Source organism: Oncorhynchus gorbuscha, linkage group LG19, assembly GCF_021184085.1.
Source record: "Oncorhynchus gorbuscha isolate QuinsamMale2020 ecotype Even-year linkage group LG19, OgorEven_v1.0, whole genome shotgun sequence".
Taxonomy (NCBI): domain Eukaryota; kingdom Metazoa; phylum Chordata; class Actinopteri; order Salmoniformes; family Salmonidae; genus Oncorhynchus; species Oncorhynchus gorbuscha.
Window position 1 is genome coordinate 64,615,579 of NC_060191.1, and position 27,618 is coordinate 64,643,196.

General features: G+C 44.1%; 1 protein-coding gene across 13 annotated transcripts in view; it reads right to left on the minus strand.

Moving 5' to 3' along the window:
• The window catches only part of LOC124005506 (roundabout homolog 2-like), an 832,377-nt gene that overhangs the window by 53,221 nt on the left and 751,538 nt on the right, over window positions 1-27,618 (minus strand). For 7 of the 13 annotated variants that reach the window (XM_046314832.1, XM_046314838.1, XM_046314835.1 and 4 more), the window contains 3 exons: window positions 24,361-24,549; window positions 19,444-19,470; window positions 9,491-9,533 (listed from right to left, as the gene is read on the minus strand). In XM_046314832.1, the coding sequence (XP_046170788.1) occupies window positions 9,491-9,533; window positions 19,444-19,470; window positions 24,361-24,549 (259 nt within the window). The remainder of the gene's footprint in view (window positions 1-9,490; window positions 9,534-19,443; window positions 19,471-24,360; window positions 24,550-27,618) is intronic. The other 6 variants (XM_046314843.1, XM_046314840.1, XM_046314841.1 and 3 more) reach the window with 1 other exon arrangement.

The window sequence follows — 27,618 nt, forward strand, 5'->3', positions numbered from 1 at the left end:
TGATTGAAAATAAGAATGTGTTCTTTACTGACTTGCCTGGTTAAATAAAGGTAAAATGTAAAAAATACATCTATCACTAGCCACTTTAACTATGCCACTTTGTTTACATACTCATCTCATATGTATATACTGTACTCAATACCATCTTGCCTTGCCTATCTTGCCTATGCCACTCTGTACCATCTCTCACTCATATATCTTTATGTACATATTCTTATCCCCTTACACTTGTGTCTATAAGGTAGTAGTTTTGGAATTGTTAGCTAGATTACTTGTTGGTTATTACTGCATTGTCGGAACTAGAAGCACAAGCATTTCGCTACACTCGCATTAACATCTGCTAACCATGTGTATGTGACAAATACAATTTGATTTTATTTTATTTGAATTATGCACCACCCTATGGGACTCAATCGCGGCCGGTTGTGATACAGCCTGGAAATGAACCAGGGTCTGTACTGACACCTCTAGCACTGAGATGCAGTGCCTTAGACACTGTGCCACTCGGGAGCCAATTAATACACACACACACAAACATTTTAATGCACACACACAAACACACGATAATACACACACACACATTAATATGCACACACACGTTAATACACACACATATATTAATACACACACACACACACACACACACACACACACACACACACACACACACACACACACACACACACACACACACACACACACACACACACACACACACACACACACACACACACACACACACACACACACACACACACACACACACACACACACACACACACACACACACACACACACACACTAATACATGCACACACATTAATACACACACACTGCATAGACACACATCATTCTTCCTCCCCCACATAGACACATTCACAGATAACCTTGTTCATTAACACCCATTGATCCCATCAACCCCTTGTGGTGATGCCTTAGTTGATTGGTTGTCCTCCAGACCCAGCCCGAAACCCTCTACCCTCTCCCAGATCAACTTGTGGGCTGCTGCAGCCTGTGGGATGGATGGATGTACCGGGGCTGGCTCCATTTAACAGGTGTTGGGAGTCACTCCCATGGGTGTGGGGGCCATCAAAATCTCCCATTAGGACTTGAACCTGTCACGGGTGACTGCTGGGAGGCGTTTAGGGCCACTTTACTGTACAATCACGTCTCAGCCTCGTTACCGCGGGCAACACAGATGGAACTAGATGAGATATGAGAGATGGAGCTAAATGTCTTTGTTTGTGTGTCAGTACATTGGTACCACACAAGGTTTCCAATGGCTGAACCATACAGATGGATTCATATTTTCTACTGAATGTACTATAATCTAGAAATGTATCAATAGTGTTATTTTTCTGCCCAGGGTAAGGAGAGGATTCAAAGACAGTGCTGTTTGTCTACAGACAAAAGCATTCGGCAGAGTGTGGAATGAGAGGTTGCACTGAGCTGTTCAAGGTCTCCACAGCAGCAGCAGCAAGCTCGAGCTTTCCCTCTCTTATTCCTGAGAAATGGCTGGCTGCCACGGTCGGTCAGACAGGCAGCATCACATGATCAACCGGATGGCTTCTGCTAGAGGGAACACGGCACAACAACACCCCACTGCTAGTGCCCTTCAGTCTCTGTCTCTGTCTCAGCCTCTGACACACTCAGTGCTACAGCCCAGCACCCTTAAAAGCTGTGACGTGCCTCATGCCTAACAGAGCTTTTGTCTCTGCTTCAGTGCGGTAACGTGATGTGCTGGCCCTGGGGAGAGGAGGGGGAGATGAGGGGGAGGGGAGAGCCCCAGGACATGGTCAGGTAATGGGCGCTCTGCAGTCAGTCTGTCCCTCAGCCACAGAGCCACAGGTTCTAATGATAAGAGTTGTTCCATGGAGGGAGACTACAAATTAACTGCAGCGCTGCAGAGACAAGAGGAAGGCGGGAGGGCCTGACAAGCTGCAGAGACAAGAGGAAGGCGGGAGGGCCTGACAAGCTGCAGAGACAAGAGGAAGGCGGGAGGGCCTGACAAGCTGCAGAGACAGGAGGAAGGCAGGAGGGCCTGACAAGCTGCAGAGACAGGAGGAAGGAGGGAGGGCCTGACAAGCTGCAGAGACAAGAGGAAGGCGGGAGGGCCTGACAAGCTGCAGAGACAAGAGGAAGGCGGGAGGGCCTGACAAGCTGCAGAGACAGGAGGAAGGCAGGATGGCCTGACAAGCTGCAGAGACAGGAGGAAGGCGGGAGGGCCTGACAAGCTGCAGAGACAAGAGGAAAGCAGGAGGGCCTGACAAGCTGCAGAGACAAGAGGAAGGCGGGAGGGCCTGACAAGCTGCAGAGACAAGAGGAAGGCGGGAGGGCCTGACAAGCTGCAGAGACAGGAGGAAGGCGGGAGGGCCTGACAAGCTGCAGAGACAGGAGGAAGGCGGGAGGGCCTGACAAGCTGCAGAGACAGGAGGAAGGCGGGAGTGCCTGACAAGCTGCAGAGACAGGAGGAAGGCGGGAGGGCCTGACAAGCTGCAGAGACAGGAGGAAGGCGGGAGGGCCTGACAAGCTGCAGAGACAGGAGGAAGGCGGGAGTGCCTGACAAGCTGCAGAGACAAGAGGAAGGCGGGAGGGCCTGACAAGCTGCAGAGACAAGAGGAAGGCGGGAGGGCCTGACAAGCTGCAGAGACAGGAGGAAGGCGGGAGGGCCTGACAAGCTGCAGAGACAGGAGGAAGGCGGGAGTGCCTGACAAGCTGCAGAGACAGGAGGAAGGCGGGAGGGCCTGACAAGCTGCAGAGACAGGAGGAAGGCGGGAGGGCCTGACAAGCTGCAGAGACAGGAGGAAGGCGGGAGTGCCTGACAAGCTGCAGAGACAAGAGGAAGGCGGGAGGGCCTGACAAGCTGCAGAGGAGGAAGGCGGGAGGGCCTGACAAGCTGCAGAGACAGGAGGAAGGCGGGAGGGCCTGACAAGCTGCAGAGACAGGAGGAAGGCGGGAGTGCCTGACAAGCTGCAGAGACAGGAGGAAGGCGGGAGGGCCTGACAAGCTGCAGAGACAGGAGGAAGGCGGGAGGGCCTGACAAGCTGCAGAGACAAGAGGAAGGCGGGAGGGCCTGACAAGCTAAGAGCCCTCGCTGTGGTTCCTGAATGCCAAAACAGGCCCTCGGGGGGAAGGAGTCATTCAAATTGATGGCTGTGCATCAGAGACATGCACTTTTTATAGGGTAATACATCTCTTCCCCTACCACCTCCCCTTGTGTTTCTCACAGCGACACCCCCCCCCTTTCTTCCTCTCCCTCCAAACCCATCTCTTTATAAACCCCATTTTCCTTTATTTTTTTCCACATATAGCTCTTGCTTTCATCCCTCCTCCTTTCCTCCCTCGCTCTCAACATCTGTCAGCCTACAGTTTCCTGGCAGTTGACAAAGAAAGAGAGAAATGGAGAGGGAGGGCCGTGTTCTCTCCTGTCGACTGCAGCTACAGTGCACCAAGACCTTGTATATAGAAAAATAAAAATACTATACTACTGTCTCAGTACCAGACTTACAGCCCTACACACCTAATAACCCTCCACCATACAGCACAGCGCAGAGAGACCATTTGGAAGACAAGGTGTTGACAATGGAAATGGCTGCCTCGTCCTTGTATTCATCACAGGAAGCTGCTCCGGGAGAAGATAATTAGAATGAGAATGATTTCTATCTGGAGTATTTGTTATATGTGTTTTGCGACTCTGGGGGGAAATGGTCATACGTCTTCTGGAACCTCGACAAATTATGTTTAATCCTAGTTGAGTTCGGGGATGTATTGCAGCCTTGGCTAAGATAAGATTTTGAATTTGTACTATTTTCCTGTCAGACTTGTTGGCTGTTTGTTATGGAAGGTAGCAAACCTGAGCAACCACCCAGGATGCCTGATGCACAGCGAGCCATAAACAACATTTACATTTACATTTAAGTCATTTAGCAGACGCTCTTATCCAGAGCGACTTACAAATTGGTGCATTCACCTTATGACATCCAGTGGAACAGCCACTTTACAATAGTGAACAAGCCAGACCAGAGATATTAATCCCAATACAACCACATAGATCAGATGTGTTCATGCTACTGTGTTCATGCTACTGTGTTCATGCTACTGTGTTCATACACGCCTACTGGTCAATACAACCCCCACTAAAAGCCTGCACATCCAATTACACTTAAGGCATGTTGAAACATTTCCATTGGATATTTTCCGTTCATAGAGGCTTCTGTCACTTAGCTTCTGAGTCCTGTCATATCAAGGAATCTCCATAGTAACGGTGTTGGCACAACCCGTTGGCTGCTGTGCTGTGCTCAACCCACTCTCTATAGAATCTGCTCTGGCTAAAATATTGATCAGCGCTGAGATAGTTATTACTAGCTCCTAATTACCATCTCGCTATTGGCAGGGTAGAAGGAATGAGCCTTTTATGAATTTCACATGAGCAGCCAAAGTCAAGCCATCCAAGTGTAGCAATCTGCAGCCTATTCATCTTCCATGAATCATTTACTCTGTGATCGATTAAGTGATTTGTTCAGTCAGGGCAATTTGGCAGCAGCCAATGAGGAGCTGGGAACAGACGCGACTCCATTTGCTATTGTCTAATTAATGCAATAAACATCCCAGGTAACAAATGAACACATTTCCCTGTGATACTGGGCGGGTCACTCTCACTCTGCAGGGGCAGATGGGGTAGCTCCAACATCTGGGCTTTGATGTCACCACAGTGACTAACGACCAGGACCAGGGCTTTGATGTCACCACAGTGACAAATGACCAGGACCAGGGCTTTGATGTCACCATAGTGACTAACGACCAGGACCAGGGCTTTGATGTCACCACAGTGACTAACGACCAGGACCAGGGCTTTGATGTCACCACAGTGACTAACGACCAGGACCATGGCTTTGTGCTAGCTAGACAAACACACCTAACTCCAGACTTACTGCATCCTACCACTCTGGTGCTGTGTAGAAATGTCTCCCCCACTGACTTAAGCTATGACAAATATAGAGTGCCACAAATACAGACCCCTCCGATTCAATCATCCGGGCTGAGAATCAGAACCACTTATGTGGAAAACTGAAGGAAAAACACCACAACAGAAAATAGATGAGAGAAGACATGGCAAGTGGCGTGGTTAATTCTTTGAGTGCTTGCTGGCGGCACTGGCAGAAATATGGGCGAGCATTCACATCGACACACTACACACACACTATTCACACACACACTGCTCACACACACACTGCTCGCACACACACTGCTCGCACACACACACACACACACACACACACACACGCACGCACGCACGCACGCACGCACGCACGCACGCACGCACGCACACACACACACACACACACACACACACACACACACACACACACACAGAAAAACAAACTCATATACATGTATACACACAGTAGACTAAATCCTTGAAAAACAAACTCTCGCAGAAACACAGACTCTGAATAAGTTTAGAATCTCAGACGAGTGTGTGAGCTCTGTGTGGATTTACCAGAGCAGTAGAGAGAGATGTCCGGACTCCTCTGGGGAGCCTCCTGAATCCCTACAAAGGCTCAGTAACGGGTGTTATTGAGATAGGCCCTACTCTCTGCAATCACTCTCTCTCCCACACACACACGCACACTCTCACACACACACACACACACACACACACACACACACACACACACACACACACACACACACACACACACACACACACACACACACACACACACACACACACACACACACACACACACACACACACACACACACACACACACACACACACACACACACACACACAGAGAGAGAGAGAGAGGGAGCGAGCAGGCTGTGTGGGGTGCAGCAGAGATACCTCCACACCTCTCCCCTGGGTAATTATTTTGACATTATTACATGTGCTCGGATCTCAGTCGCCTTGGCAAAGTGACAGGCAAATGTATCACTCCAGGGGGCTTCTGGGTTATCTGTAGCCGCAGGAGAAGATAAATGACAAAATAAAAGCTCTCTCTGCTTAAATTGTTTCTACTAATTCTGCGGGGGAGATTTATGAGTCTGTCTATTGATGCGTGAACGGAGATGTGTTAGGAATGTATGTTTGCACACAGATCTGATAAACACGCAGGTATTGGTTATCTATAGATCCATCAGTCATCTATCAGCGTTAGAGCAGGCTTGTTCAGTGCAGCACAGACATAATACATACTTTAGGAAGGGTACTATAGTGAAGATGTGTAAAGTCCAGATCAGAGGTCAGCACAGCTTTAGATGCATGTTGTTGATAATAACACCGTTATGGTCTAATGCTATAGCATAATGTTATAGTCTAATGGTATAGTCTAATATTATAGTATAATGACATAAGAAATGTTATAGTCTAATATTATATGTTAATGTTATAGCATAATGTTATAGCATAATGGTATAGTCTAATGTTATAGCATAATGTTATAGTCTAATGTTATAGCATAATGTTATAGTCTAATGTTATAGCATAATGTTATAGTCTAATGTTATAGCATAATGTTATAGTCTAATGTTATAGCATAATGTTATAGTCTAATGTTATAGCATAATGTTATAGTCTAATGTTATAGCATAATGTTATAGTCTAATGTTATACGATGGTGGCATAAGAAATGTTATAGTCTAATGTTATATTATAATGTTATAGCATAATGTTATAGCATAATGTTATAGCATAATGTCATAAGAAATTGTATAGTCTAATGTTATAGTCTAATGTTATAGTCTAATATTATAGTCTAATGTCATAAGAAATGTTATAGTATAATGTTAAATTCTAATGTTATAGCATAATGTTAAATTCTAATGTTAAAGCATAATGTAATAGCATACTGTTATAGTCTAATGCTCTAGTCGAACGTTATAGTCTAATGTTATAGTATAATGTTGGTCTAATGTCATACGAAATGTTATAGTCTAATGTTATATCATACTGTTATAGTCTAATGTTATATCATTATGTTATAGTCTAATGTTATAGTCTAATGTTATAGTATAATGTTGGTCTAATGTCATACGAAATGTTATAGTCTAATGTTATATCATACTGTTATAGTCTAATGTTATATCATTATGTTATAGTCTAATGTTATAGTCTAATGTTATAGTATAATGTTGGTCTAATGTCATACGAAATGTTATAGTCTAATGTTATATCATACTGTTATAGTCTAATGTTATAGTCTAATGTTATATCATTATGTTATAGTCTGATGTTATAGTCTAATGTTATATTCTAATGTTATAGTATAATGTTGGTCTAATGTCATACGAAATGTTATAGTCTAATGTTATATCATTATGTTATAGTCTAATGTTATAGTCTAATGTTATAGTCTAATGTTATAGTCAAATATTTATAGTCTAATGTTATATCATTATGTTATAGTCGTGTGTTATAGTCTAATGTTAAATCATTATGTTATAGACTAATGTTATATCATTATGTTATAGTCTAATGTTATAGTCTAATGTTATAATATAATGTTATAGTCTAATGTTATAATATAATGTTATAGTCTAATGTTATAGTCTAATGTTATATCATTATGTTATAGTCGTATGTTATAGTCTAATGTTAAATCATTATGTTATAGTCTAATGTTATAGTCTAATGTTATATCATTATGTTATAGTCTAATGTTATAGTCTAATGTTATATCATTATGTTATAGTCTAATGTTATAGTCTAATGTTATAATATAATGTTATAGTCTAATGTTATATCATTATGGTATAGTCGTATGTTAAATCATTATGTTATAGACTAATGTTATAGCATACTGTTATAGTCTAATGTTAAAGTCTAATGTTATAGTATAACGTTATAGTATAATGTTATATCATTATGTTATAGTCTAATGTTATAGTATAATGTTAAAGTATAATGTTATAGTATAATGTTATAGCATAATGTTATAGAATAATGTTATAGTATAATTTTATAGCAAAATGTTATAGCATAATGTCATAGTGTAATGTTATTGTACAGTTATAGCATAATGTTATAGTCAAATTCTATAGTATAATGTTATAGCATTATGTTATAGGTTAATGTTATAGGTTAATGTTAGAGCATAATGTTATAGGTTAATGTTATATGTTCTTGTTATAGGTTAATGTTATCGCATAACATTATAGGTTAATATTATAGCATAATGTTATAGCATACTGTAATAGTCTAATGTTTTGCATAATGTTATTGCATAATCTTATAATCGAATGTTATAGTCTAATGTTATGGCCTAATGTTATAGCATTATGTTATAGCATGTTATAGTATAATGTTATAGTCTAATGTTAAAGCATAATGTTATAGCATAATGTTAGAGCATAATGTTAGAGCATAATGTTAGAGCATAATGTTAGAGCATAATGTTAGAGCATAATGTTAGAGCATTATGTTAGAGCATTATGTTAGAGCATAATGTTAGAGCATAATGTTATAGCATTATGTTAGAGCATTATGTTAGAGCATTATGTTAGAGCATAATGTTAGAGCATAATGTTATAGCATTATGTTAGAGCATAATGTTAGAGCATAATGTTATAGGTTAATGTTATAATGTAATATTATAGGTTAATGTTATAGGTTAATGTTATAGTCTTGTGTTATATTATAATGTTATATGCTAATGTTATAATTGAGTGTCATATTATAATGTTATAGTCTAATGTTATAGTATAATATTATAGCATAATATCATAAGAAATGTTGTAGTCTAATGTTATAGTCTGTTATTCCATAATGTTATAGAATACTGTTATAGTATCATCTTATAGCATAATGTTATAGTCTAATGGTATAACCTAATGTTACAGTCTAATGTTATAGTATTATGTTGTAGTCTAATGTTAGTCTAATGTTATAGTCTAGTGTTATAACCTAATGTTACAGTCCAATGTTATAGCATTATGTTATAGTCTCGTGTTAAAGCATAATGTTATAGTCTAATGTTATAACCTAATGTTATACAGTCCAATGTTATAGCATTATGTTATAGTCTCGTGTTAAAGCATAATGTTATAGTCTAATGATATAGCATAATGTTATAGTCTAATGTTATAACCTAATGTTATACAGTCCAATGTTATAGCATTATGTTATAGTCTCGTGTTAAAGCATAATGTTATAGCATAATGTTATAGTATAAGGTTATAGTATAATGTTAGTCTAATGTTATAGCATTATGTTATAGTCTAATGTTAGTCTAATGTTATAGACTAATGGTATAACCTAATGTTACAGTCTAATGTTATAGCATAATGTTATAGTATAATGTTTGACTGGGTTGCTGGGTTTTCACAGTCTGATGGAGGTGGTCTGAAAGCCCTTCAGAATAGAGGTGATGTGTTGTGTATGCTGTTGGTTTTGATTGGCAGAGTGATGACAGGTTCGGTGTTGTTTGGCTCTATGTGTGGAGAGAAGGGCTCTCTGTCCCTGATGGAACACTGACGGTAGAACACTCACCTTCCATTGCTCATCAGACCGCCGTCAACACGCTGGAACGTCACTAGGGTCAGAGTGGAGGAGAGGAGAGAGGGAGCGCCACGACATAAAAGGAGAGAAAAGACAAAGCAATATGTTTGACTTTTTATATAATTTCAATGACATTGATGACCACATCAGGGCTGCATTGCCAACGCTAATACCGGTTGATCAGAGAGAGTTCTGATGGTTTTAGCCCCCAACCATTATCAGGAATTATTCTTATGAACGATCGCACCACTGCACCCAATGTGTCCTTCCAGTGTCTTCTGTAGCTGGCTGGATATTGATGGCTTCCCTAAGGGATGCAGAGACCCACAGTGTCCATTCTTATCATGGAAATTATAACAAGGATGCTGTGAATAAGGTAGCAGATTGCATTGCTTTGCATAAAGTGACACGTAATGTGTTTTTCTCAAAGACAAGATGCTTGATGAGAACAGAAACTCATTTCATCTCCCATTTTTTGGTTTGAATCATTATCAGATTTGTGATTAAATCTCGACCAAAATAAAAATGATTAGAAAAGGCAGAGGGCTCATTAATCAGGTAGAATTAGATGTGTGGGGGCTGGAAGGAAGTGAGTTACAGATCTCTCTAGCAGCAGGGTACACTGACGAGCATGACTCTCAGAAGCCATCTACAGATAATAAATAAGAGTCTTTGTCAGCAGCTAGTAAAACTGTTGCAGCTCAGCGTAAGAGACCGTTTCATCTCTGCTCAACACAGATGATGACAATAAGACATCAGAAGACTGAGCGTGCCAAACGTCAATGGATCACAGGAAATTGAAAAAAAGAGAGAAAGAACCATAGAGTTTTGTAAATCACCCTGTGCGGATGACAGAGGAAATCACCCCGCGCCGTTGACAGAGGAAATCACCCCGCGCGGTTGACAGAGGGGGAGAAGGAAAAAACAGAAACCTACTTGAGTCGAGAAGGAGCTGATAGTAATGTGGCTTATTTTATCATTTCCTGTCATCCATTGACGTTTGGCACGCTCAGTCTTCTGATGTCTTATTGTCATCATCTGTGTTGAGCAGAGATGAAACGGTCTCTTACGCTGAGCTGCAACAGTTTTACTAGCTGCTGACAAAGACCCAAATGTTGTTCCCTAGATGGAGATTAAAGGGAGGAGGGCTGAACATTCCTTCACTCCTCTCCTCCACTCAGGTTTATATTCCAACAAGCCAAGGCACGGGCCAAATAAAGTATTCAGAGAATACAGGAAGAAAGGAGGAGAGGAGACAAAAAAAATGGTGATAGTGTGACACAGAGAGTGCTGCTGGTAGGACAATCTCTTCACTTTGTCATCAACCAACCTAAACACTTTTACCACCATCATTCTGGAACTGTACACTGGCATGTTGCAGTATATAAGTGAAAAACCAACCCCAACACAGTAATGACCTAAAACAAGAAAACTCCCTCAAAACCTTACTGTTATTTTGCTTCAATCATACCACATTAGCTTATTTACATACTTTGACAGTGGATCCCCAAAAGAAAATGGTTGACATTCCTTATTCAACATTACTCTATAGCTACTTCTCTTTATTACACTAGCAAGAAACACATCTCTCTCTCCCTATCTCCTCTCTCACTCTCCTACAGTATCTCTCTCTCTCTCCTATCTCTCCTACAGAATCTCTCTCTCTCCTACAGTATATCTCTCTCTCCTATCTCTCCTACAGTATCTCTCTCCTAGAGTATCTCTCTCACTATCCTACAGTATATCTCTCTCTCCTATCTCTCCTAACTCCTACAGTATCTCTCTCTCCTATATCTCCTACAGTATCTCTCTCTCCTATCTCTCCTACAGTATCTCTCTCTGGCTCGGATCTCTCCTACAGTATCGCTCTCTCCTATCTCTCCTACAGTATCTCTCTCTGGCTCATATCTCTCCTACAGTATCTCTCTCTCTCCTACAGTATCTCTCTATCTCTCCTACAGTATCTCTCTCTCCTACAGTATCTCTCTCTGGCTCGGATCTCTCCTACAGTATCTCTCTCTCTCCTACAGTATCTCTCTCTCCTATCTCTCCTACAGTATCTCTCTCTGGCTCGGATCTCTCCTACAGTATCTCTCCTACAGTATCTCTCTCTCTCCTACAGTATCTCTCTCTCTATCTCTCCTACAGTATCTCTCTCTCCTACAGTATCTCTCCTACAGTATCTCTCTCTCCTATCTCTCCTACAGTATCTCTCTCTCCTATCTCTCCTACAGTATCTCTCCTCTCTCTCTCTCCTACAGTATCTCTCTCTCCTATCTCTCCTACAGTATCTCTCTCTCCTATCTCTCCTACAGTATCTCTCTCTCCTACAGTATATCTCTCTCTCCTATCTCTCTCTCCTACAGTATCTCTCTCTCCTATCTCTCCTACAGTATCTCTCTCTCCTACAGTATCTCTCTCTCCTATCTCTCCTACAGTATCTCTCTCTGCCTCATATCTCTCCTACAGTATATCTCTCTCTCCTATCTCTCCTAACTCCTACAGTATCTCTCTCTCCTATCTCTCCTACAGTATCTCTTTCTCCTATCTCTCCTACAGTATCTCTCTCTGCCTCGGATCTCTCCTACAGTATCGCTCTCTCCTATCTCTCCTACAGTATCTCTCTCTGGCTCATATCTCTCCTACAGTATCTCTCTCTCCTACAGTATCTCTCTCTATCTCTCCTACAGTATCTCTCTCTCCTATCTCTCCTACAGTATCTCTCTCTGTATCTCTCTCTCCTATCTCTCCTCGGATCTCTCCTACAGTATCTCTCTCTGGCTCGGCTCTCTCCTACAGTATCTCTCTCTCTCCTACAGTATCTCTCTCTCATATCTCTCCTACAGTATCTCTCTCTGGCTCGGATCTCTCCTACAGTATCTCTCTCTCATATCTCTCCTACAGTATCTCTCTCTCATATCTCTCCTACAGTATCTCTCTCTCCTATCTCTCCTAACTCCTACAGTATCTCTCTCTCATATCTCTCCTACAGTATCTCTCTCTGGCTCGGATCTCTCCTACAGTATCTCTCTCTCTACAGTATCTCTCTCTCCTATCTCTCCTACAGTATCTCTCTCTCATATCTCTCCTACAGTATCTCTCTCTGGCTCGGATCTCTCCTACAGTATCTCTCTCTCTCCTACAGTATCTCTCTCTCATATCTCTCCTACAGTATCTCTCTCTCTCCTACAGTATCTCTCTCTCATATCTCTCCTACAGTATCTCTCTCTCTCCTACAGTATCTCTCTCTCCTATCTCTCCTACAGTATCTCTCTCTGCCTCATATCTCTCCTACAGTATCTCTCTCTCTCCTATAGTATCTCGCTCTCTTCTATCTCTCCTACAGTATCTCTCTCTCTCTCTCTCCTACAGTATCTCTCTCTCTCCTATCTCTCCTACATAATCTCTCTCTCTCTCTCTCCTACAGTATCTCTCTCTCCTATCTCTCTCTCCTATCTCTCCAACTGTATCTCTCTCCTATCTCTCCTACATAACTCTCTCTGCCTCATATATCTCCTACAGTATCTCTCTCTCGCCTATAGTATCTCTCTCTCTCCTATCTCTCCAACAGAATCTATCTCTCTCCTACAGTATCTCTCTCCTATCTGTCTCTCCTACAGTATCTCCTACAGTATCTCTCTCTCTCCCTCTCCTATCTCTCCTACAGAATCTCTCTCTCTCCTACAGTATCTCTCTCCTATCTGTCTCTCCTATCTCCTATCTCTCCTACAGTATCTCCTACAGTATCTCTCTCTCTCCCTCTCCTATCTCTCCTACAGTATCTGGGGTGGCAGGGTAGCCTAGTGGTTAGAGCGTTGGACTAGCAACTGGAAGGTTGCAAGTTCAAATCCCTGAGCTGACAAGGTACAAATCTGTCGTTCTGCCCCTCTCATTGAAAATAAGAATTTGTTCTTAACTGACTTGCCTAGTTAAATAAAGGTAAAATAAAAAATATATCTCTCTCACTCTATTTCCTAGGAGGGAGAAGAGAATAGGGAGGCTGATACTGTGCTCTGCGGTGGGGATGTCCCTATCTTTGCTCAGACACATGTATTCTCCGCTGTGGAGGACTTTATTGTTAGCCAGCCTGACGTGGCTGTGCGCTGCTCCTTCCTCCAGATAAGGACTTTCTCCAATATGAATAGGGATGAGTCAAGGACTGAAGGTGATGAGGAGGACTGGTTTAATAAGCATTAAGGGCATCAACGTATAAAATCCCGTCAAATCTTCTTCCCTGCTGGTTGCGTGCCTCGAAAACCCGTTACCTCTCCTGTATGACAGCTTTACTGTAGGAGTCAGGGACACTGTGTGTGGGCATCACCTCATCTCCTAGCTAACATCCTAAATATAATATAATAATAATATATAAATGACACACTACCTCACTCATACACTCAGTGACATTAAAAAATACAACCACCAAAATATGAATATCTAAACCAGTCCTCCTCGTCACCTTCAGTCCTTGACTCATTGTTCTCTCCCGGTGGACACCACCCTGATCCTCTAGCCTGAGTGCAGTGTGCTTACAATCTAATACACACACTCTTCAGTTTCACTAGTACGTTTGAGTGGAACACTTATCTTCCAGCGGCCAGAGCCCCAGGTGAGAATAGGGAGTGGTTGATTGTCTACAGGGGGATCGGGCAGAGGAGCAGGGGGTGTATCACAGAGAGAATGTGTTGCCTGGAGTGGCTAAGCTATAGCCAGGACCCCCAGCCAGCCTCCCTGCACTGGCCTTATCTCCATCACACTGCTGGTACAGGACCAGTAGAGAAGAACCCCAGTCTGAGGAACTCATTTCATATGTAATGGACTCTGTTCTCCTCAATTCATCTATATCTCTCCAGGAGAGTACAGTGAGCAGACAGAGGCTTTTCTCTCCTGTATTTACAGTTTTTTTCATCGAGAGACAGAGGCTGATTGCCTGCTTGCTCAGCATTGGTGCCAGTCAGGTCCACTTTGGGAGAGCATGTACTGATAATCCTTTACAGTATAGGGGGCTAACATTGTTACAGTTATCAATTTAACTGCAATGAACCAATTAGTCCATGGTGTATAAAGTAGCAGAGCCACTTAATGCTATGACGAGAGATAAAGAAGACTACCAGAGTAGCCAATGAGGATATTTTAAAAGGGCAACATAATCACATATATAATCCCCAATCAACACCAACACCTGTAGAAAGAGAAGGACCCCTTCAAGCCCAATGCAAAACTCACAGGAACATCAAAGAGGAGAGTGAAGAGTCTTCAGGACGAATACCCACTACTATCAAAGAGGAGAGTACAGAGTCTTTAAGGAGGACTACCCACTACTATCAAAGAGGCGAGTACAGAGTCTTTAAGGAGGAATACCCACTACTATCAAAGAGGAGAGTACAGAGTCTTTAAGGAGGACTACCCACTACTATCAAAGAGGAGAGTACAGAGTCTTTAAGGAGGAATACCCACTACTATCAAAGAGGAGAGTACAGAGTCTTTAAGGAGGAATACCCACTACTATCAAAGAGGAGAGTACAGAGTCTTTAAGGAAGACTACCCACTACTATCAAAGAGGAGAGTGAGGAGTCTTTAAGGAGGAATACCCACTACTATCAAAGAGGAGAGTGAGGAGTCTTTAAGGAAGACTACCCACTACTATCAAAGAGGAGAGTGAGGAGTCTTTAAGGAGGAATGCCCACTACTATCAAAGAGGAGAGTGAGGAGTCTTTAAGGAGGAATGCCCACTACTATCAAAGAGGAGAGTGAGGAGTCTTTAAGGAAGACTACCCACTACTATCAAAGAGGAGAGTGAGGAGTCTTTAAGGAGGAATGCCCACTACTATCAAAGAGGAGAGTGAGGAGTCTTTAAGGAAGACTACCCACTACTATCAAAGAGGAGAGACTACCCACTACTATGAGGAGTCTTTAAGGAGGAATGCCCACTACTATCAAAGAGGAGAGTGAGGAGTCTTTAAGGAAGACTACCCACTACTATCAAAGAGGAGAGTACAGAGTCTTTAAGGAAGACTACCCACTACTATCAAAGAGGAGAGTACAGAGTCTTTAAGGAGGACTACCCACTACTATCAAAGAGGAGAGTACAGAGTCTTTAAGGAGGACTACCCACTACTATCAAAGAGGAGAGTACAGAGTCTTTAAGGAAGACTACCCACGACTATCAAAGAGGAGAGTGAAGAGTCTTTAAGGAGGACTACCCACTACTATCAAAGAGGAGAGTGAAGAGTCTTTAAGGAAGACTACCCACTACTATCAAAGAGGAGAGTACATAGTCTTTAAGGAGGAATACCCACTACTATCAAAGAGGAGAGTACAGAGTCTTTAAGGAGGAATACCCACTACTATCAAAGAGGAGAGTGAAGAGTCTTTAAGGAGGAATACCCACTACTATCAAAGAGGAGAGTGAGGAGTCTTTAAGGAGGAATACCCACTACTATCAAAGAGGAGAGTGAAGAGTCTTTAAGGAGGAATACCCACTACTATCAAAGAGGAGAGTACAGAGTATTTAAGGAGGAATACCCACTACTATCAAAGAGGAGAGTGAAGAGTCTTTAAGGAGGAATACCCACTACTATCAAAGAGGAGAGTGAAGAGTCTTTAAGGAGGAATACCCACTACTATCAAAGAGGAGAGTGAAGAGAAGAGAATACCCACTACTATCAAAGAGGAGAGTGAAGAGTATTTGGGAGGAATACCCACTACTATCAAAGAGGAGAGTGAAGAGTCTTTAAGGAGGAATACCCACAACTGTCACAGAGGAGAGTACAGAGTCTTTAAGGAGGAATACCCACTACCATCAAAGAGGAGAGTGAAGAGTCTTTGGGAGGAATACCCACTTCTGTCACAGAGGAGAGTACAGAGTCTTTGGTAGGAATACCCACTACTATCAAAGAGGGGAGTACAGAGTCTTTAAGGAGGAATACCCACTACTATCAAAGAGGACAGTGACGAGTCTTTGGGAGGAATACCCACTTCTGTCACAGAGGAGAGTGAAGTCTTTAAGGAGGAATACCCACTATTATCAACGAGGAGAGTGAAGAGTCTTTGGGAGGAATACCCACTTCTGTCACAGAGGAGAGTACAGAGTCTTTGGTAGGAATACCCACTACTATCAAAGAGGGGAGTACAGAGTCTTTAAGGAGGAATACCCACTACTATCAAAGAGGACAGTGACGAGTCTTTGGGAGGAATACCCACTTCTGTCACAGAGGAGAGTGAAGTCTTTAAGGAGGAATACCCACTATTATCAACGAGGAGAGTGAAGAGTCTTTAAGGAGGAATACCCACTACCATCAAAGAGGAGAGTGAAGAGTATTTGGGAGGAATACCCACTACTATCAAAGAGGAGAGTGAAGAGTATTTGGGAGGAATACCCACTACTATCAAAGAGGAGAGTACAGAGTCTTTAAGGAGGACCCATACTATCAAAGAGGAGAGTGAAGATTCTTTGGGAGGAATACCCACTACTATCAAAGAGGAGAGTGAAGAGTCTTTTCAAAGAGGAGAGTACAGAGGAATACCCACTACTATCAAAGAGGAGAGTACAGAGTCAGAGTACTTTAAGAGAGAAGAATACCCACTACTATCAAAGAGAGAGGAGAGAATACCCACTACTATCAAAGAGGAGAGTGAGGAGTTTAAGGAGGAATACCCACTACTATCAAAGAGGAGAGAGAGAATACCCACTACTATCAAAGAGGAAGAGTCTTTAAGGAGGAATACCCACTACCATCAAAGAGGAGAGTGAAGAGTCTTTCAAAGAGGAGAGTGAGGAGGAGGACTACCCACTACTATCAAAGAGGAGAGTGAAGAGTCTTTAAGGAGGAATACCCACTACTATCAAAGAGGAGAGTGAAGAGTCTTTAAGGAGGAATACCCACTACTATCAAAGAGGAGAGTGAGGAGTCTTTAAGGAGGAATACCCACTACTATCAAAGAGGAGAGTGAATAGTCTTTAAGGAGGAATACCCACTACTATCAAAGAGGAGAGTACAGAGTCTTTAAGGAGGACTACCCACTACTATCAAAGAGGAGAGTGAGGAGTCTTTAAGGAGGAATGCCCACTACTATCAAAGAGGAGAGTGAAGAGTCTTTAAGGAGGACTACCCACTACTATCAAAGAGGAGAGTACATAGTCTTTAAGGAGTAATACCCACTACTATCAAAGAGGAGAGTGAAGAGTCTTTAAGGAGGAATACCCACTACTATCAAAGAGGAGAGTGAGGAGTCTTTAAGGAGGAATACCCACTACTATCAATGAGGAGAGTGAAGAGTCTTTAAGGAGGAATACCCACTACTATCAAAGAGGAGAGTGAAGAGTATTTGGGAGGAATACCCACTACTATCAAAGAGGAGAGTGAAGAGTCTTTAAGGAGGAATACCCACAACTGTCACAGAGGAGAGTACAGAGTATTTGGGAGGAATACCCACTACTATCAAAGAGGAGAGTGAGGAGTCTTTAAGGAGGAATACCCACTACTATCAAAGAGGAGAGTGAAGAGTCTTTAAGGAGGAATACCCACTACTATCAAAGAGGAGAGTGAAGAGTATTTGGGAGGAATACCCACTACTATCAAAGAGGAGAGTGAAGAGTCTTTAAGGAGGAATACCCACAACTGTCACAGAGGAGAGTACAGAGTCTTTAAGGAGGAATACCCACTACCATCAAAGAGGAGAGTGAAGAGTCTTTGGGAGGAATACCCACTTCTGTCACAGAGGAGAGTACAGAGTCTTTGGTAGGAATACCCACTACTATCAAAGAGGGGAGTACAGAGTCTTTAAGGAGGAATACCCACTACTATCAAAGAGGACAGTGACGAGTCTTTGGGAGGAATACCCACTTCTGTCACAGAGGAGAGTGAAGTCTTTAAGGAGGAATACCCACTATTATCAATGAGGAGAGTGAAGAGTCTTTGGGAGGAATACCCACTTCTGTCACAGAGGAGAGTACAGAGTCTTTGGTAGGAATACCCACTACTATCAAAGAGGGGAGTACAGAGTCTTTAAGGAGGAATACCCACTACTATCAAAGAGGACAGTGACGAGTCTTTGGGAGGAATACCCACTTCTGTCACAGAGGAGAGTGAAGTCTTTAAGGAGGAATACCCACTATTATCAACGAGGAGAGTGAAGAGTCTTTAAGGAGGAATACCCACTACCATCAAAGAGGAGAGTGAAGAGTATTTGGGAGGAATACCCACTACTATCAAAGAGGAGAGTGAAGAGTATTTGGGAGGAATACCCACTACTATCAAAGAGGAGAGTACAGAGTCTTTAAGGAGGAATACCCACTACTATCAAAGAGGAGAGTGAAGATTCTTTGGGAGGAATACCCACTACTATCAAAGAGGAGAGTACAGAGTCTTTAAGGAGGAATACCCACTACTATCAAAGAGGAGAGTGAATATTCTTTGGGAGGAATACCCACTACTATCAACGAGGGGAGTCCCAAACGGAATACCAGACAGAGAGAGGAACACCACAGAGGATGGAGGTTCAGTGAAACACCGATGGTCACAACAGCCAAACACAGAGGCACAGTACGGTATGACAACCAGGCTGATGACTGAGCAGGGATGGGACAGCTGTTTGCATTGTACAGGCCCCCTGCCCTATTACAAATCCAGAGCATTTTCATGATGAATTTAAGCTATTTCAGGCCATCTCTTCCTGCAGGAAGAAAAGGTGTGAAATATGGGTTTTTGCCACCTCAAGCTGGGGTTTGGATTTATATTGGGCAAGACCTGGAATCTGTCAAACATATATGATGTAGGCAAGAGAGGAGAGGAGAGGAGAGGAGAGGAGAGGAGAGGAGAGGAGAGGAGAGGAGAGGAGAGGAGAGGAGAGGAGAGGAGAGGAGAGGAGAGGAGAGGAGAGGAGAGGAGAGGAGAGCAGGGACCTGTGGCAGGAGGTGGGGGGGTGGACAGACAAATGAACAGTACCTGCAGGGGTGAAGGTGAAGGACTGAACTGTAAAACAAGAAGACAGAGAAGTCGTGTGTTAAAAGCCTACAGAGGTGCTGTAAGCGTTGCTTTTGGGGCCTCTGCACACTGGGGCTTAGGGGCCAGGGAGGCGAAAGGGGGGCAGAGGAGAGGAGCCAACTCCATGACCCAGTGTGCATGGCGGCAGCAAGGAAAGCAGCTCAGAGGCCACAGAGATGTAGAAACAACAGAAACAAATCAAAGAAAACACAACATACACGAAATATAGCAAACAGAAATGAAGGACAGGTTACAGCCATTTGACTGATTGTAGCAAGATCAAAAGTCAGTTTGCGCTAAGACATTGAATAAATGTCAAAAAAGAGAAAAGCCAAACTATTGAGAGAGATAACAATTTACTTGTACAAAGACATTGTTGAATAACATTACATGCATTACTAAAATTATGTCTATCTCCTCCACTGTAATTAAATAGTCTGGCAGTGGAAGACTGTCCATGGTGGATGGCTGTATTGACTATCTCCTCCACTATAATTAAATAGTCTGGCAGTGGAAGACTGTCCATGGTGGATGGCTGTATTGACTATCTCCTCCACTATAATTAAATAGTCTGGCAGTGGAAGACTGTCCATGGTGGATGGCTGTATTGACTATCTCCTCCACTATAATTAAATAGTCTGGCAGTGGAAGACTGTCCATGGTGGATGGCTGTATTGACTATCTCCTCCACTATAATTAAATAGTCTGGCAGTGGAAGACTGTCCATGGTGGATGGCTGTATTGACTATTTCCTCCACTATAATTAAATAGTCTGGCAGTGGAAGACTGTCCATGGTGGATGGCTGTATTGACTATCTCCTCCACTATAATTAAATAGTCTGGCAGTGGAAGACTGTCCATGGTGGATGGCTGTATTGACTATCTCCTCCACTATAATTAAATAGTCTGGCAGTGGAAGACTGTCCATGGTGGATGGCTGTATTGACTATCTCCTCCACTATAATTAAATAGTCTGGCAGTGGAAGACTGTCCATGGTGGATGGCTGTATTGACTATTTCGAGCTCCACTATCTGAAATGTTGGCAGTGTAAGATGATGGACTGTATTGCTCCAGGTCCAGCATGATTAAATAGTCTGCAGTGGAAGACTGGCCAGACCAGCAGAGAATCAGTTGTACCAGCAACCCAACCCACTATACCCCTTAAATAGTCTGGCAGTAGGAAGACTGTCACCGTGGAGGGCTGTCAAACATTACAACCATCACAACATGATTCACACCAACACTCTGCTTTGACAGTAGTGATATAGAAATATCCCTTCACAATAGAGTCAATAAAGTCATTAAAACACAGTTTAGTGATGCTTTTGAGGAAGACTGTCCATGGTGGGGCTGGAAGCAATCTCCTCCAGAGGTAGATGTAAATAGTTGGTTTGTAAGTTGTCCAGAATTAGCATCTGTGTGTACTCTCCTGCCTGCTGGTCTAACCTAGTTGCTGTGGTACTCTCCAGCCTGCTGGTCCCTGGTGGATTGCTGTGTGTACTCTCCTACCTGCTGGTCTAACCTAAATAGTTGCTGTGTATACTCTCCTACCTGCTGGTCTGTCCATGGTGGTTGCTGTGTGTATCTCCTACCTGCTGGTCTAATTAAATAGTTGCTGTGGAAGACTGTCCACCTGCTGGTCTAACCTGGAGTTGCTGTGTGACTATCTAGCCCTCCACTATAACCTTAAATAGTTGCTGTGGAAGACTCCTCCTGCTGGTCTAACCTGTGTAGTTGCTGTCTCCTCCACTATAATTAAATAGTCTGCAGTGGAAGACTGTCCATGGTGGATGGCTGTATTGACTCTCCTGCCTGCAGCTATAATTAAATAGTCTGCAGTGGAAGACTGGTCCATGGTGGATGCTGTATTGACTATCTCCTCCTGCTATAATTAAATAGTTGCTGTGGAAGACTGTCCATGGTGCTGGTCTAACCTGTGTAGTTCCCCACTATAATTAAATAGTCTGCCAGCTGAAGTCTGTCCATGGTGGATAGTTGCTATTGACTATCCTGCCTGCACTAAATTAAATAGTTGTGTGGAAGACCCTCCAGCCTGCTGGATGGCTGTATTGCTATCTCCTCCAGCCTGCTGGTCTAACCTGTCTGTTGCAGTGGAAGACTGTCTAGCCTGCTGGTCTGGCTGTTTAGTTGCTCCTCCACTATAATTCTAGCCTGGCTGGAACCTGTCCATGGTGGCTGGCTGTATTGACTAGCCTCTGGTATAATTAAATAGTCTGCTGTGGAAGACCATCCAGCCTGCTGGTCTAACCTGTGTAGTTGCTACTCTCCTGCCTGCTGGTCTAACCTGTAAATAGTTGCAGTGGAAGACTGTCCTGCCTGCTGGTCTAACCTGTAGTTGCTGTGTCCTCCTGCCTGCTGGTTAAATAGTCTGGCAGTGGAAGACCATCCAGCCTGCTGGATGGCTGTAGTTGCTATCTCCTCCACTATAATTAAATCCTACCTGCTGGTCTAACCTGTATTGTAGTTGCTGTGGAAGACTGTCCACCTGCTGGTCTAATGTAGTTGCTGTTGTACTATCTAGCCCCTGGTCTAACCTTAAATAGTCTGCAGTGGAAGACTGTCCTGCTGGTCTAACCTGTGTAGTTGCTATCTGTACTATAATTAAATAGTCTGGTCAGTGGAAGACTGTCCAGTGGATGCTGTATTGACTCTCCTGCCTGCAGCTATAATTAAATAGTCTGCAGTGGAAGACTCCAGCCTGCTGGGATGGCTAGTTGCTATACCCTCCTCCACTGCTGGTTAAATAGTCTGCAGTGGAAGACTGTCCATGCCTGCTGGTCTAATGTAGTTGCTGTGTGACTATCTCCTGCCACTGGTCTAACCTGTGTAGTTGTGGAAGACTGTCCTGCCTGCAGCTGTATTGCTGAGGTGTAGCCTCCAGCCTGCTGGAAATGTTAGGGTCAGTGTAGGAGGACCCTCCAGCCTGCTGGTCTAACCTGTGTAGTTGCTGTGTGTACTCTCTAGCCTGCTGGTCTGACCTGTTTAGTTGCTGTGTGTAACCCAGCCCCCTGGTCTAACCTGTAGGATAGTTGTGTGTGTACTCGTGGGAGGCCTGCTGGTCATTAACCATCACAAGTTGATTCACCATCCAGCCTGCTGGTTAACAGTAGTGTAGAAATACTCTCCTGCCTGCTGGTCTAAAACACAGTTTAGTGATGCTTTTGCTGGAAGATGGTGCTGTGTGTACCCTCCTGCCTGCTGGTCTAACCAGTAGTTGCTGTGTGTACCATCCAGTTTGTATAACCTGTGTAGTTGCTGTGTGTACTCTCTAGCCTGCTGGTCTAACCTGTGTAGTTGCTGTGTGTACCCTCCTGCCTGCTGGTCTAACCTGCGTAGTTGCTGTGTGTACCCTCCTGCCTGCTGGTCTAACCTGTGTAGTTGCTGTGTGTACTCTCTAGCCTGCTGGTCTAACCTGTGTAGTTGCTGTGTGTACTCTCTAGCCTGCTGGTCTAACCTGTGTAGTTGCTGTGTGTACCCTCCTGCCTGCTGGTCTAACCTGTGTAGTTGCTGTGTGTACTCTCCAGCCTGCTGGTCTAACCTGTGTAGTTGCTGTGTGTACTCTCCTGCCTGCTGGTCTAACCTGTGTAGTTGCTGTGTGTACTCTCCAGCCTGCTGGTCTAACCTGTGTAGTTGCTGTGTGTACTCTCCTGCCTGCTGGTCTAACCTGTGTAGTTGCTGTGTGTACTCTCCTGCCTGCTGGTCTAACCTGTGTAGTTGCTGTGTGTACTCTCCAGCCTGCTGGTCTAACCTGTTTAGTTGCTGTGTGTACTCTCCTGCCTGCTGGTCTAACCTGCATAGTTGCTGTGTGTACCCTACAGCCTGCTGGTCTAACCTGTGTAGTTGCTGTGTGTACTCTCCTGCCTGCTGGTCTAACCTGCGTAGTTGCTGTGTGTACCCTACAGCCTGCTGGTCTAACCTGTGTAGTTGCTGTGTGTACTCTCCTGCCTGCTGGTCTAACCTGTGTAGTTGCTGTGTGTACTCTCCTGCCTGCTGGTCTAACCTGCGTAGTTGCTGTGTGTACCCTACAGCCTGCTGGTCTAACCTGTGTAGTTGCTGTGTGTACTCTCCTGCCTGCTGGTCTAACCTGTGTAGTTGCTGTGTGTACTCTCCTGCCTGCTGGTCTAACCTGCGTAGTTGCTGTGTGTACCCTCCAGCCTGCTGGTCTAACCTGCGTAGTTGCTGTGTGTACTCTCCTGCCTGCTGGTCTAACCTGCGTAGTTGCTATGTGTACTGTCCAGCCTGCTGGTCTAACCTGCGTAGTTGCTGTGTGTACTCTCCTGCCTGCTGGTCTAACCTACGTAGTTGCTGTGTGTACCCTTCTGCCTGCTGGTCTAACCTACGTAGTTGCTGTGTGTACTCTCCTGCCTGCTGGTCTAACCTGCGTAGTTGCTGTGTGTACCCTCCAGCCTGCTGGTCTAACCTGTGTAGTTGCTGTGTGTACTCTCTAGCCTGCTGGTCTAACCTGTGTAGTTTCTGTGTGTACCCTCCAGCCTGCTGGTCTAACCTGTGTAGTTGCTGTGTGTACTCTCTAGCCTGCTGGTCTAACCTGTGTAATTGCTGTGTGTACTCTCTAGCCTGCTGGTCTAACCTACGTAGTTGCTGTGTGTACTCTCTAGCCTGCTGGTCTAACCTGTGTAGTTGCTGTGTGTAATAATAATAATAATAATATATGCCATTTAGCAGACGCTTTTATCCAAAGCGACTTACAGTCATGTGTGCATACATTCTACGTATGGGTGGTCCCGGGGTACCCTCCAGCCTGCTGGTCTAACCTGTGTAGTTGCTGTGTGTACTCTCTAGCCTGCTGGTCTAACCTACGTAGTTGCTGTGTGTACCGTCCAGCCTGCTGGTCTAACCTGCGTAGTTGCTGAGCCCCTTCCTCTTCTTCCTCCTCCAGTACAGCCAGATACTGAAGCCCATGAGGATAACCCAGCAGGCCCCTCCGATCCCCGCTATGAACGCTGGCTGCTTCACCACGTCTGTGATCTGCTCCGTGATGCTGTTGTTCCTGTTCCCACTTATGATCACGTCACGGAAGTCCTTACCTGGGGTGGGAGGGACAAGGAGGACAGGGGGACAGGAGGGACGGGGGGGACAGGGGGGACAGGAGGACAAGGGGACAGGAGGGACGGGGGGGACAGGGGGGACAGGAGGACAAGGGGACAGGAGGGACGGGGGGGACAGGGGGGACAGGAGGACAAGGGGACAGGAGGGACGGGGGGACAGTGTGAGGGTGTGTATGCCAGGTTGTTTGTTGAAGCGGTGAAAAAGGATTCAGCATTATAATGAACCATTTTGTTATTACAATTGCTTGCCGGCTGGGGACAATAGCAGGACCATAATAGTCCCCACATATTTACTAAGAGCTCAATTCTTCCTCAAGATATGCCTTCAACCTCCATGGGAGATGTACAGGAAAATGTAAATGTCATGCACAGACCTGTAGTTAGGATTGAGTTGCAGGTGTAGATATGGTAAGATACAGAGGCAACACCAGCCTCTCGTCAATAGCAGCTAACATATTGACTGAGAGAGTAGAACATGGCTGTGGTGGGTGTGCTGTGAAACCTAACGTGTAGTCTGAGAGAGAGGGGAGGGAGGCTAAATCCTCCAAGCTGACGACAACCCCTCAGCTGATCCTGCTGTTTGCTTAGCTCAGACTCTAATTCACTTCAATAAAATAGACCATGTGAGATGAGAGGCACACCCTGCTCCGTATCGATCTACCAATCGAAGCTCACTCTGACTTGTCTGCCTGACACTATAAGAGTTGGTTCTCAGAAGAGCACACATGACAATATACCTGCAATCTTTGGCTTGGAGAACTGTAAGAGGGATTATAGGAGTGACATTGGGGAAAAAACACTATGCTACAGGCCAAGCCATTGGTGATTGGTCAGATCAGTCCCTGGTCCATATAAATTACACAGGCCTACACCACAGCCTGGCTATACATCAAAATAAAAGACCTACACCACAGCCTGGCTATACATCAAAATAACAGACCTACACCACAGCCTGGCTACATATCAAAATAACAGACCTACACCACAGCCTGGCTACATATCAAAATAACAGACCTACACCACAGCCTGGCTACACATCAAAATAACAGACCTACACCACAGCCTGGCTACACATCAAAATAACAGACCTACACCACAGCCTGGCTACATATCAAAATAACAGACCTACACCACAGCCTGGCTACACATCAAAATAACAGACCTACACCACAACAGCATCAAAATAACAGACCTACACATCAAAATAACAGACCTACACCACAGCCTGGCTACACATCAAAATAACAGACCTACACCACAGCCTGGCTACATATCAAAATAACAGACCTACACCACAGCCTGGCTATACATCAAAATAACAGACCTACACCACAACCTGGCTACATATCAAAATAACAGACCTACACCACAGCTACACCACAGCCTGGCTACACATCAAAATAACAGACCTACACCACAGCCTGGCTATACATCAAAATAACAGACCTACACCACAGCCTGGCTACACATCAAAATAACAGACCTACACCACAGCCTGGCTACACATCAAAATAACAGACCTACACCACAGCCTGGCTACACATCAAAATAACAGACCTACACCACAGCCTGGCTACACATCAAAATAACAGACCTACACCACAGCCTGGCTATACATCAAAATAACAGACCTACACCACAGCCTGGCTACACATCAAAATAACAGACCTACACCACACATATCACAACCTGGCTACACATCAAAATAACAGACCTACACCACAGCCTGGCTACACATCAAAATAACAGACCTACACCACAACCTGGCTACACATCAAAATAACAGACCTACACCACAACCTGGCTACACATCAAAATAACAGACCTACACCACAGCCTGGCTACACATCAAAATAACAGACCTACACCACAGCCTGGCTACACATCAAAATAACACACCTACACCACAGCCTGGCTATACATCAAAATAACAGACCTACACCACAGCCTGGCTATACATCAAAATAACAGACCTACACCACAGCCTGGCTACACATCAAAATAACAGACCTACACCACAGCCTGGCTACATATCAAAATAACAGACGTACACCACAGCCTGGCTACATATCAAAATAACAGACCTACACCACAGCCTGGCTACATATCAAAATAACAGACCTACACCACAGCCTGGCTACACATCAAAATAACAGACCTACACCACAGCCTGGCTACATATCAAAATAACAGACCTACACCACAGCCTGGCTACACATCAAAATAACAGACCTACACCACACACCACAGCCTGGCTACATATCAAAATAACAGACCTACACCACAGCCTGGCTACACATCAAAATAACAGACCTACACCACAGCCTGGCTACATATCAAAATAACAGACCTACACCACAGCCTGGCTACATATCAAAATAACAGACCTACACCACAGCCTGGCTACATATCAAAATAACAGACCTACACCACAGCCTGGCTACATATCAAAATAACAGACCTACACCACAGCCTGGCTACACATCAAAATAACAGACCTACACCACAGCCTGGCTACACATCAAAATAACAGACCTACACCACAGCCTGGCTATACATCAAAATAACAGACCTACACCACAGCCTGGCTATACATCAAAATAACAGACCTACACCACAGCCTGGCTATACATCAAAATAACAGACCTACACCACAGCCTGGCTACACATCAAAATAACAGACCTACACCACAGCCTGGCTACACATCAAAATAACAGACCTACACCACAGCCTGCTACACATCAAAATAACAGCTACACCACAGCCTGGCTACACATCAAAATAACAGACCTACACCACAGCCTGGCTATACATCAAAATAACAGACCTACACCACAGCCTGGCTATACATCAAAATAACAGACCTATCAAAATAACCACAGCCTGGCTATACATCAAAATAACAGACCTACACCACAGCCTGGCTATACATCAAAATAACAGACCTACACCACAGCCTGGCTATACATCAAAATAACAGACCTACACCACAGCCTGGCTACACATCAAAATAACAGACCTACACCACAGCCTGGCTATACATCAAA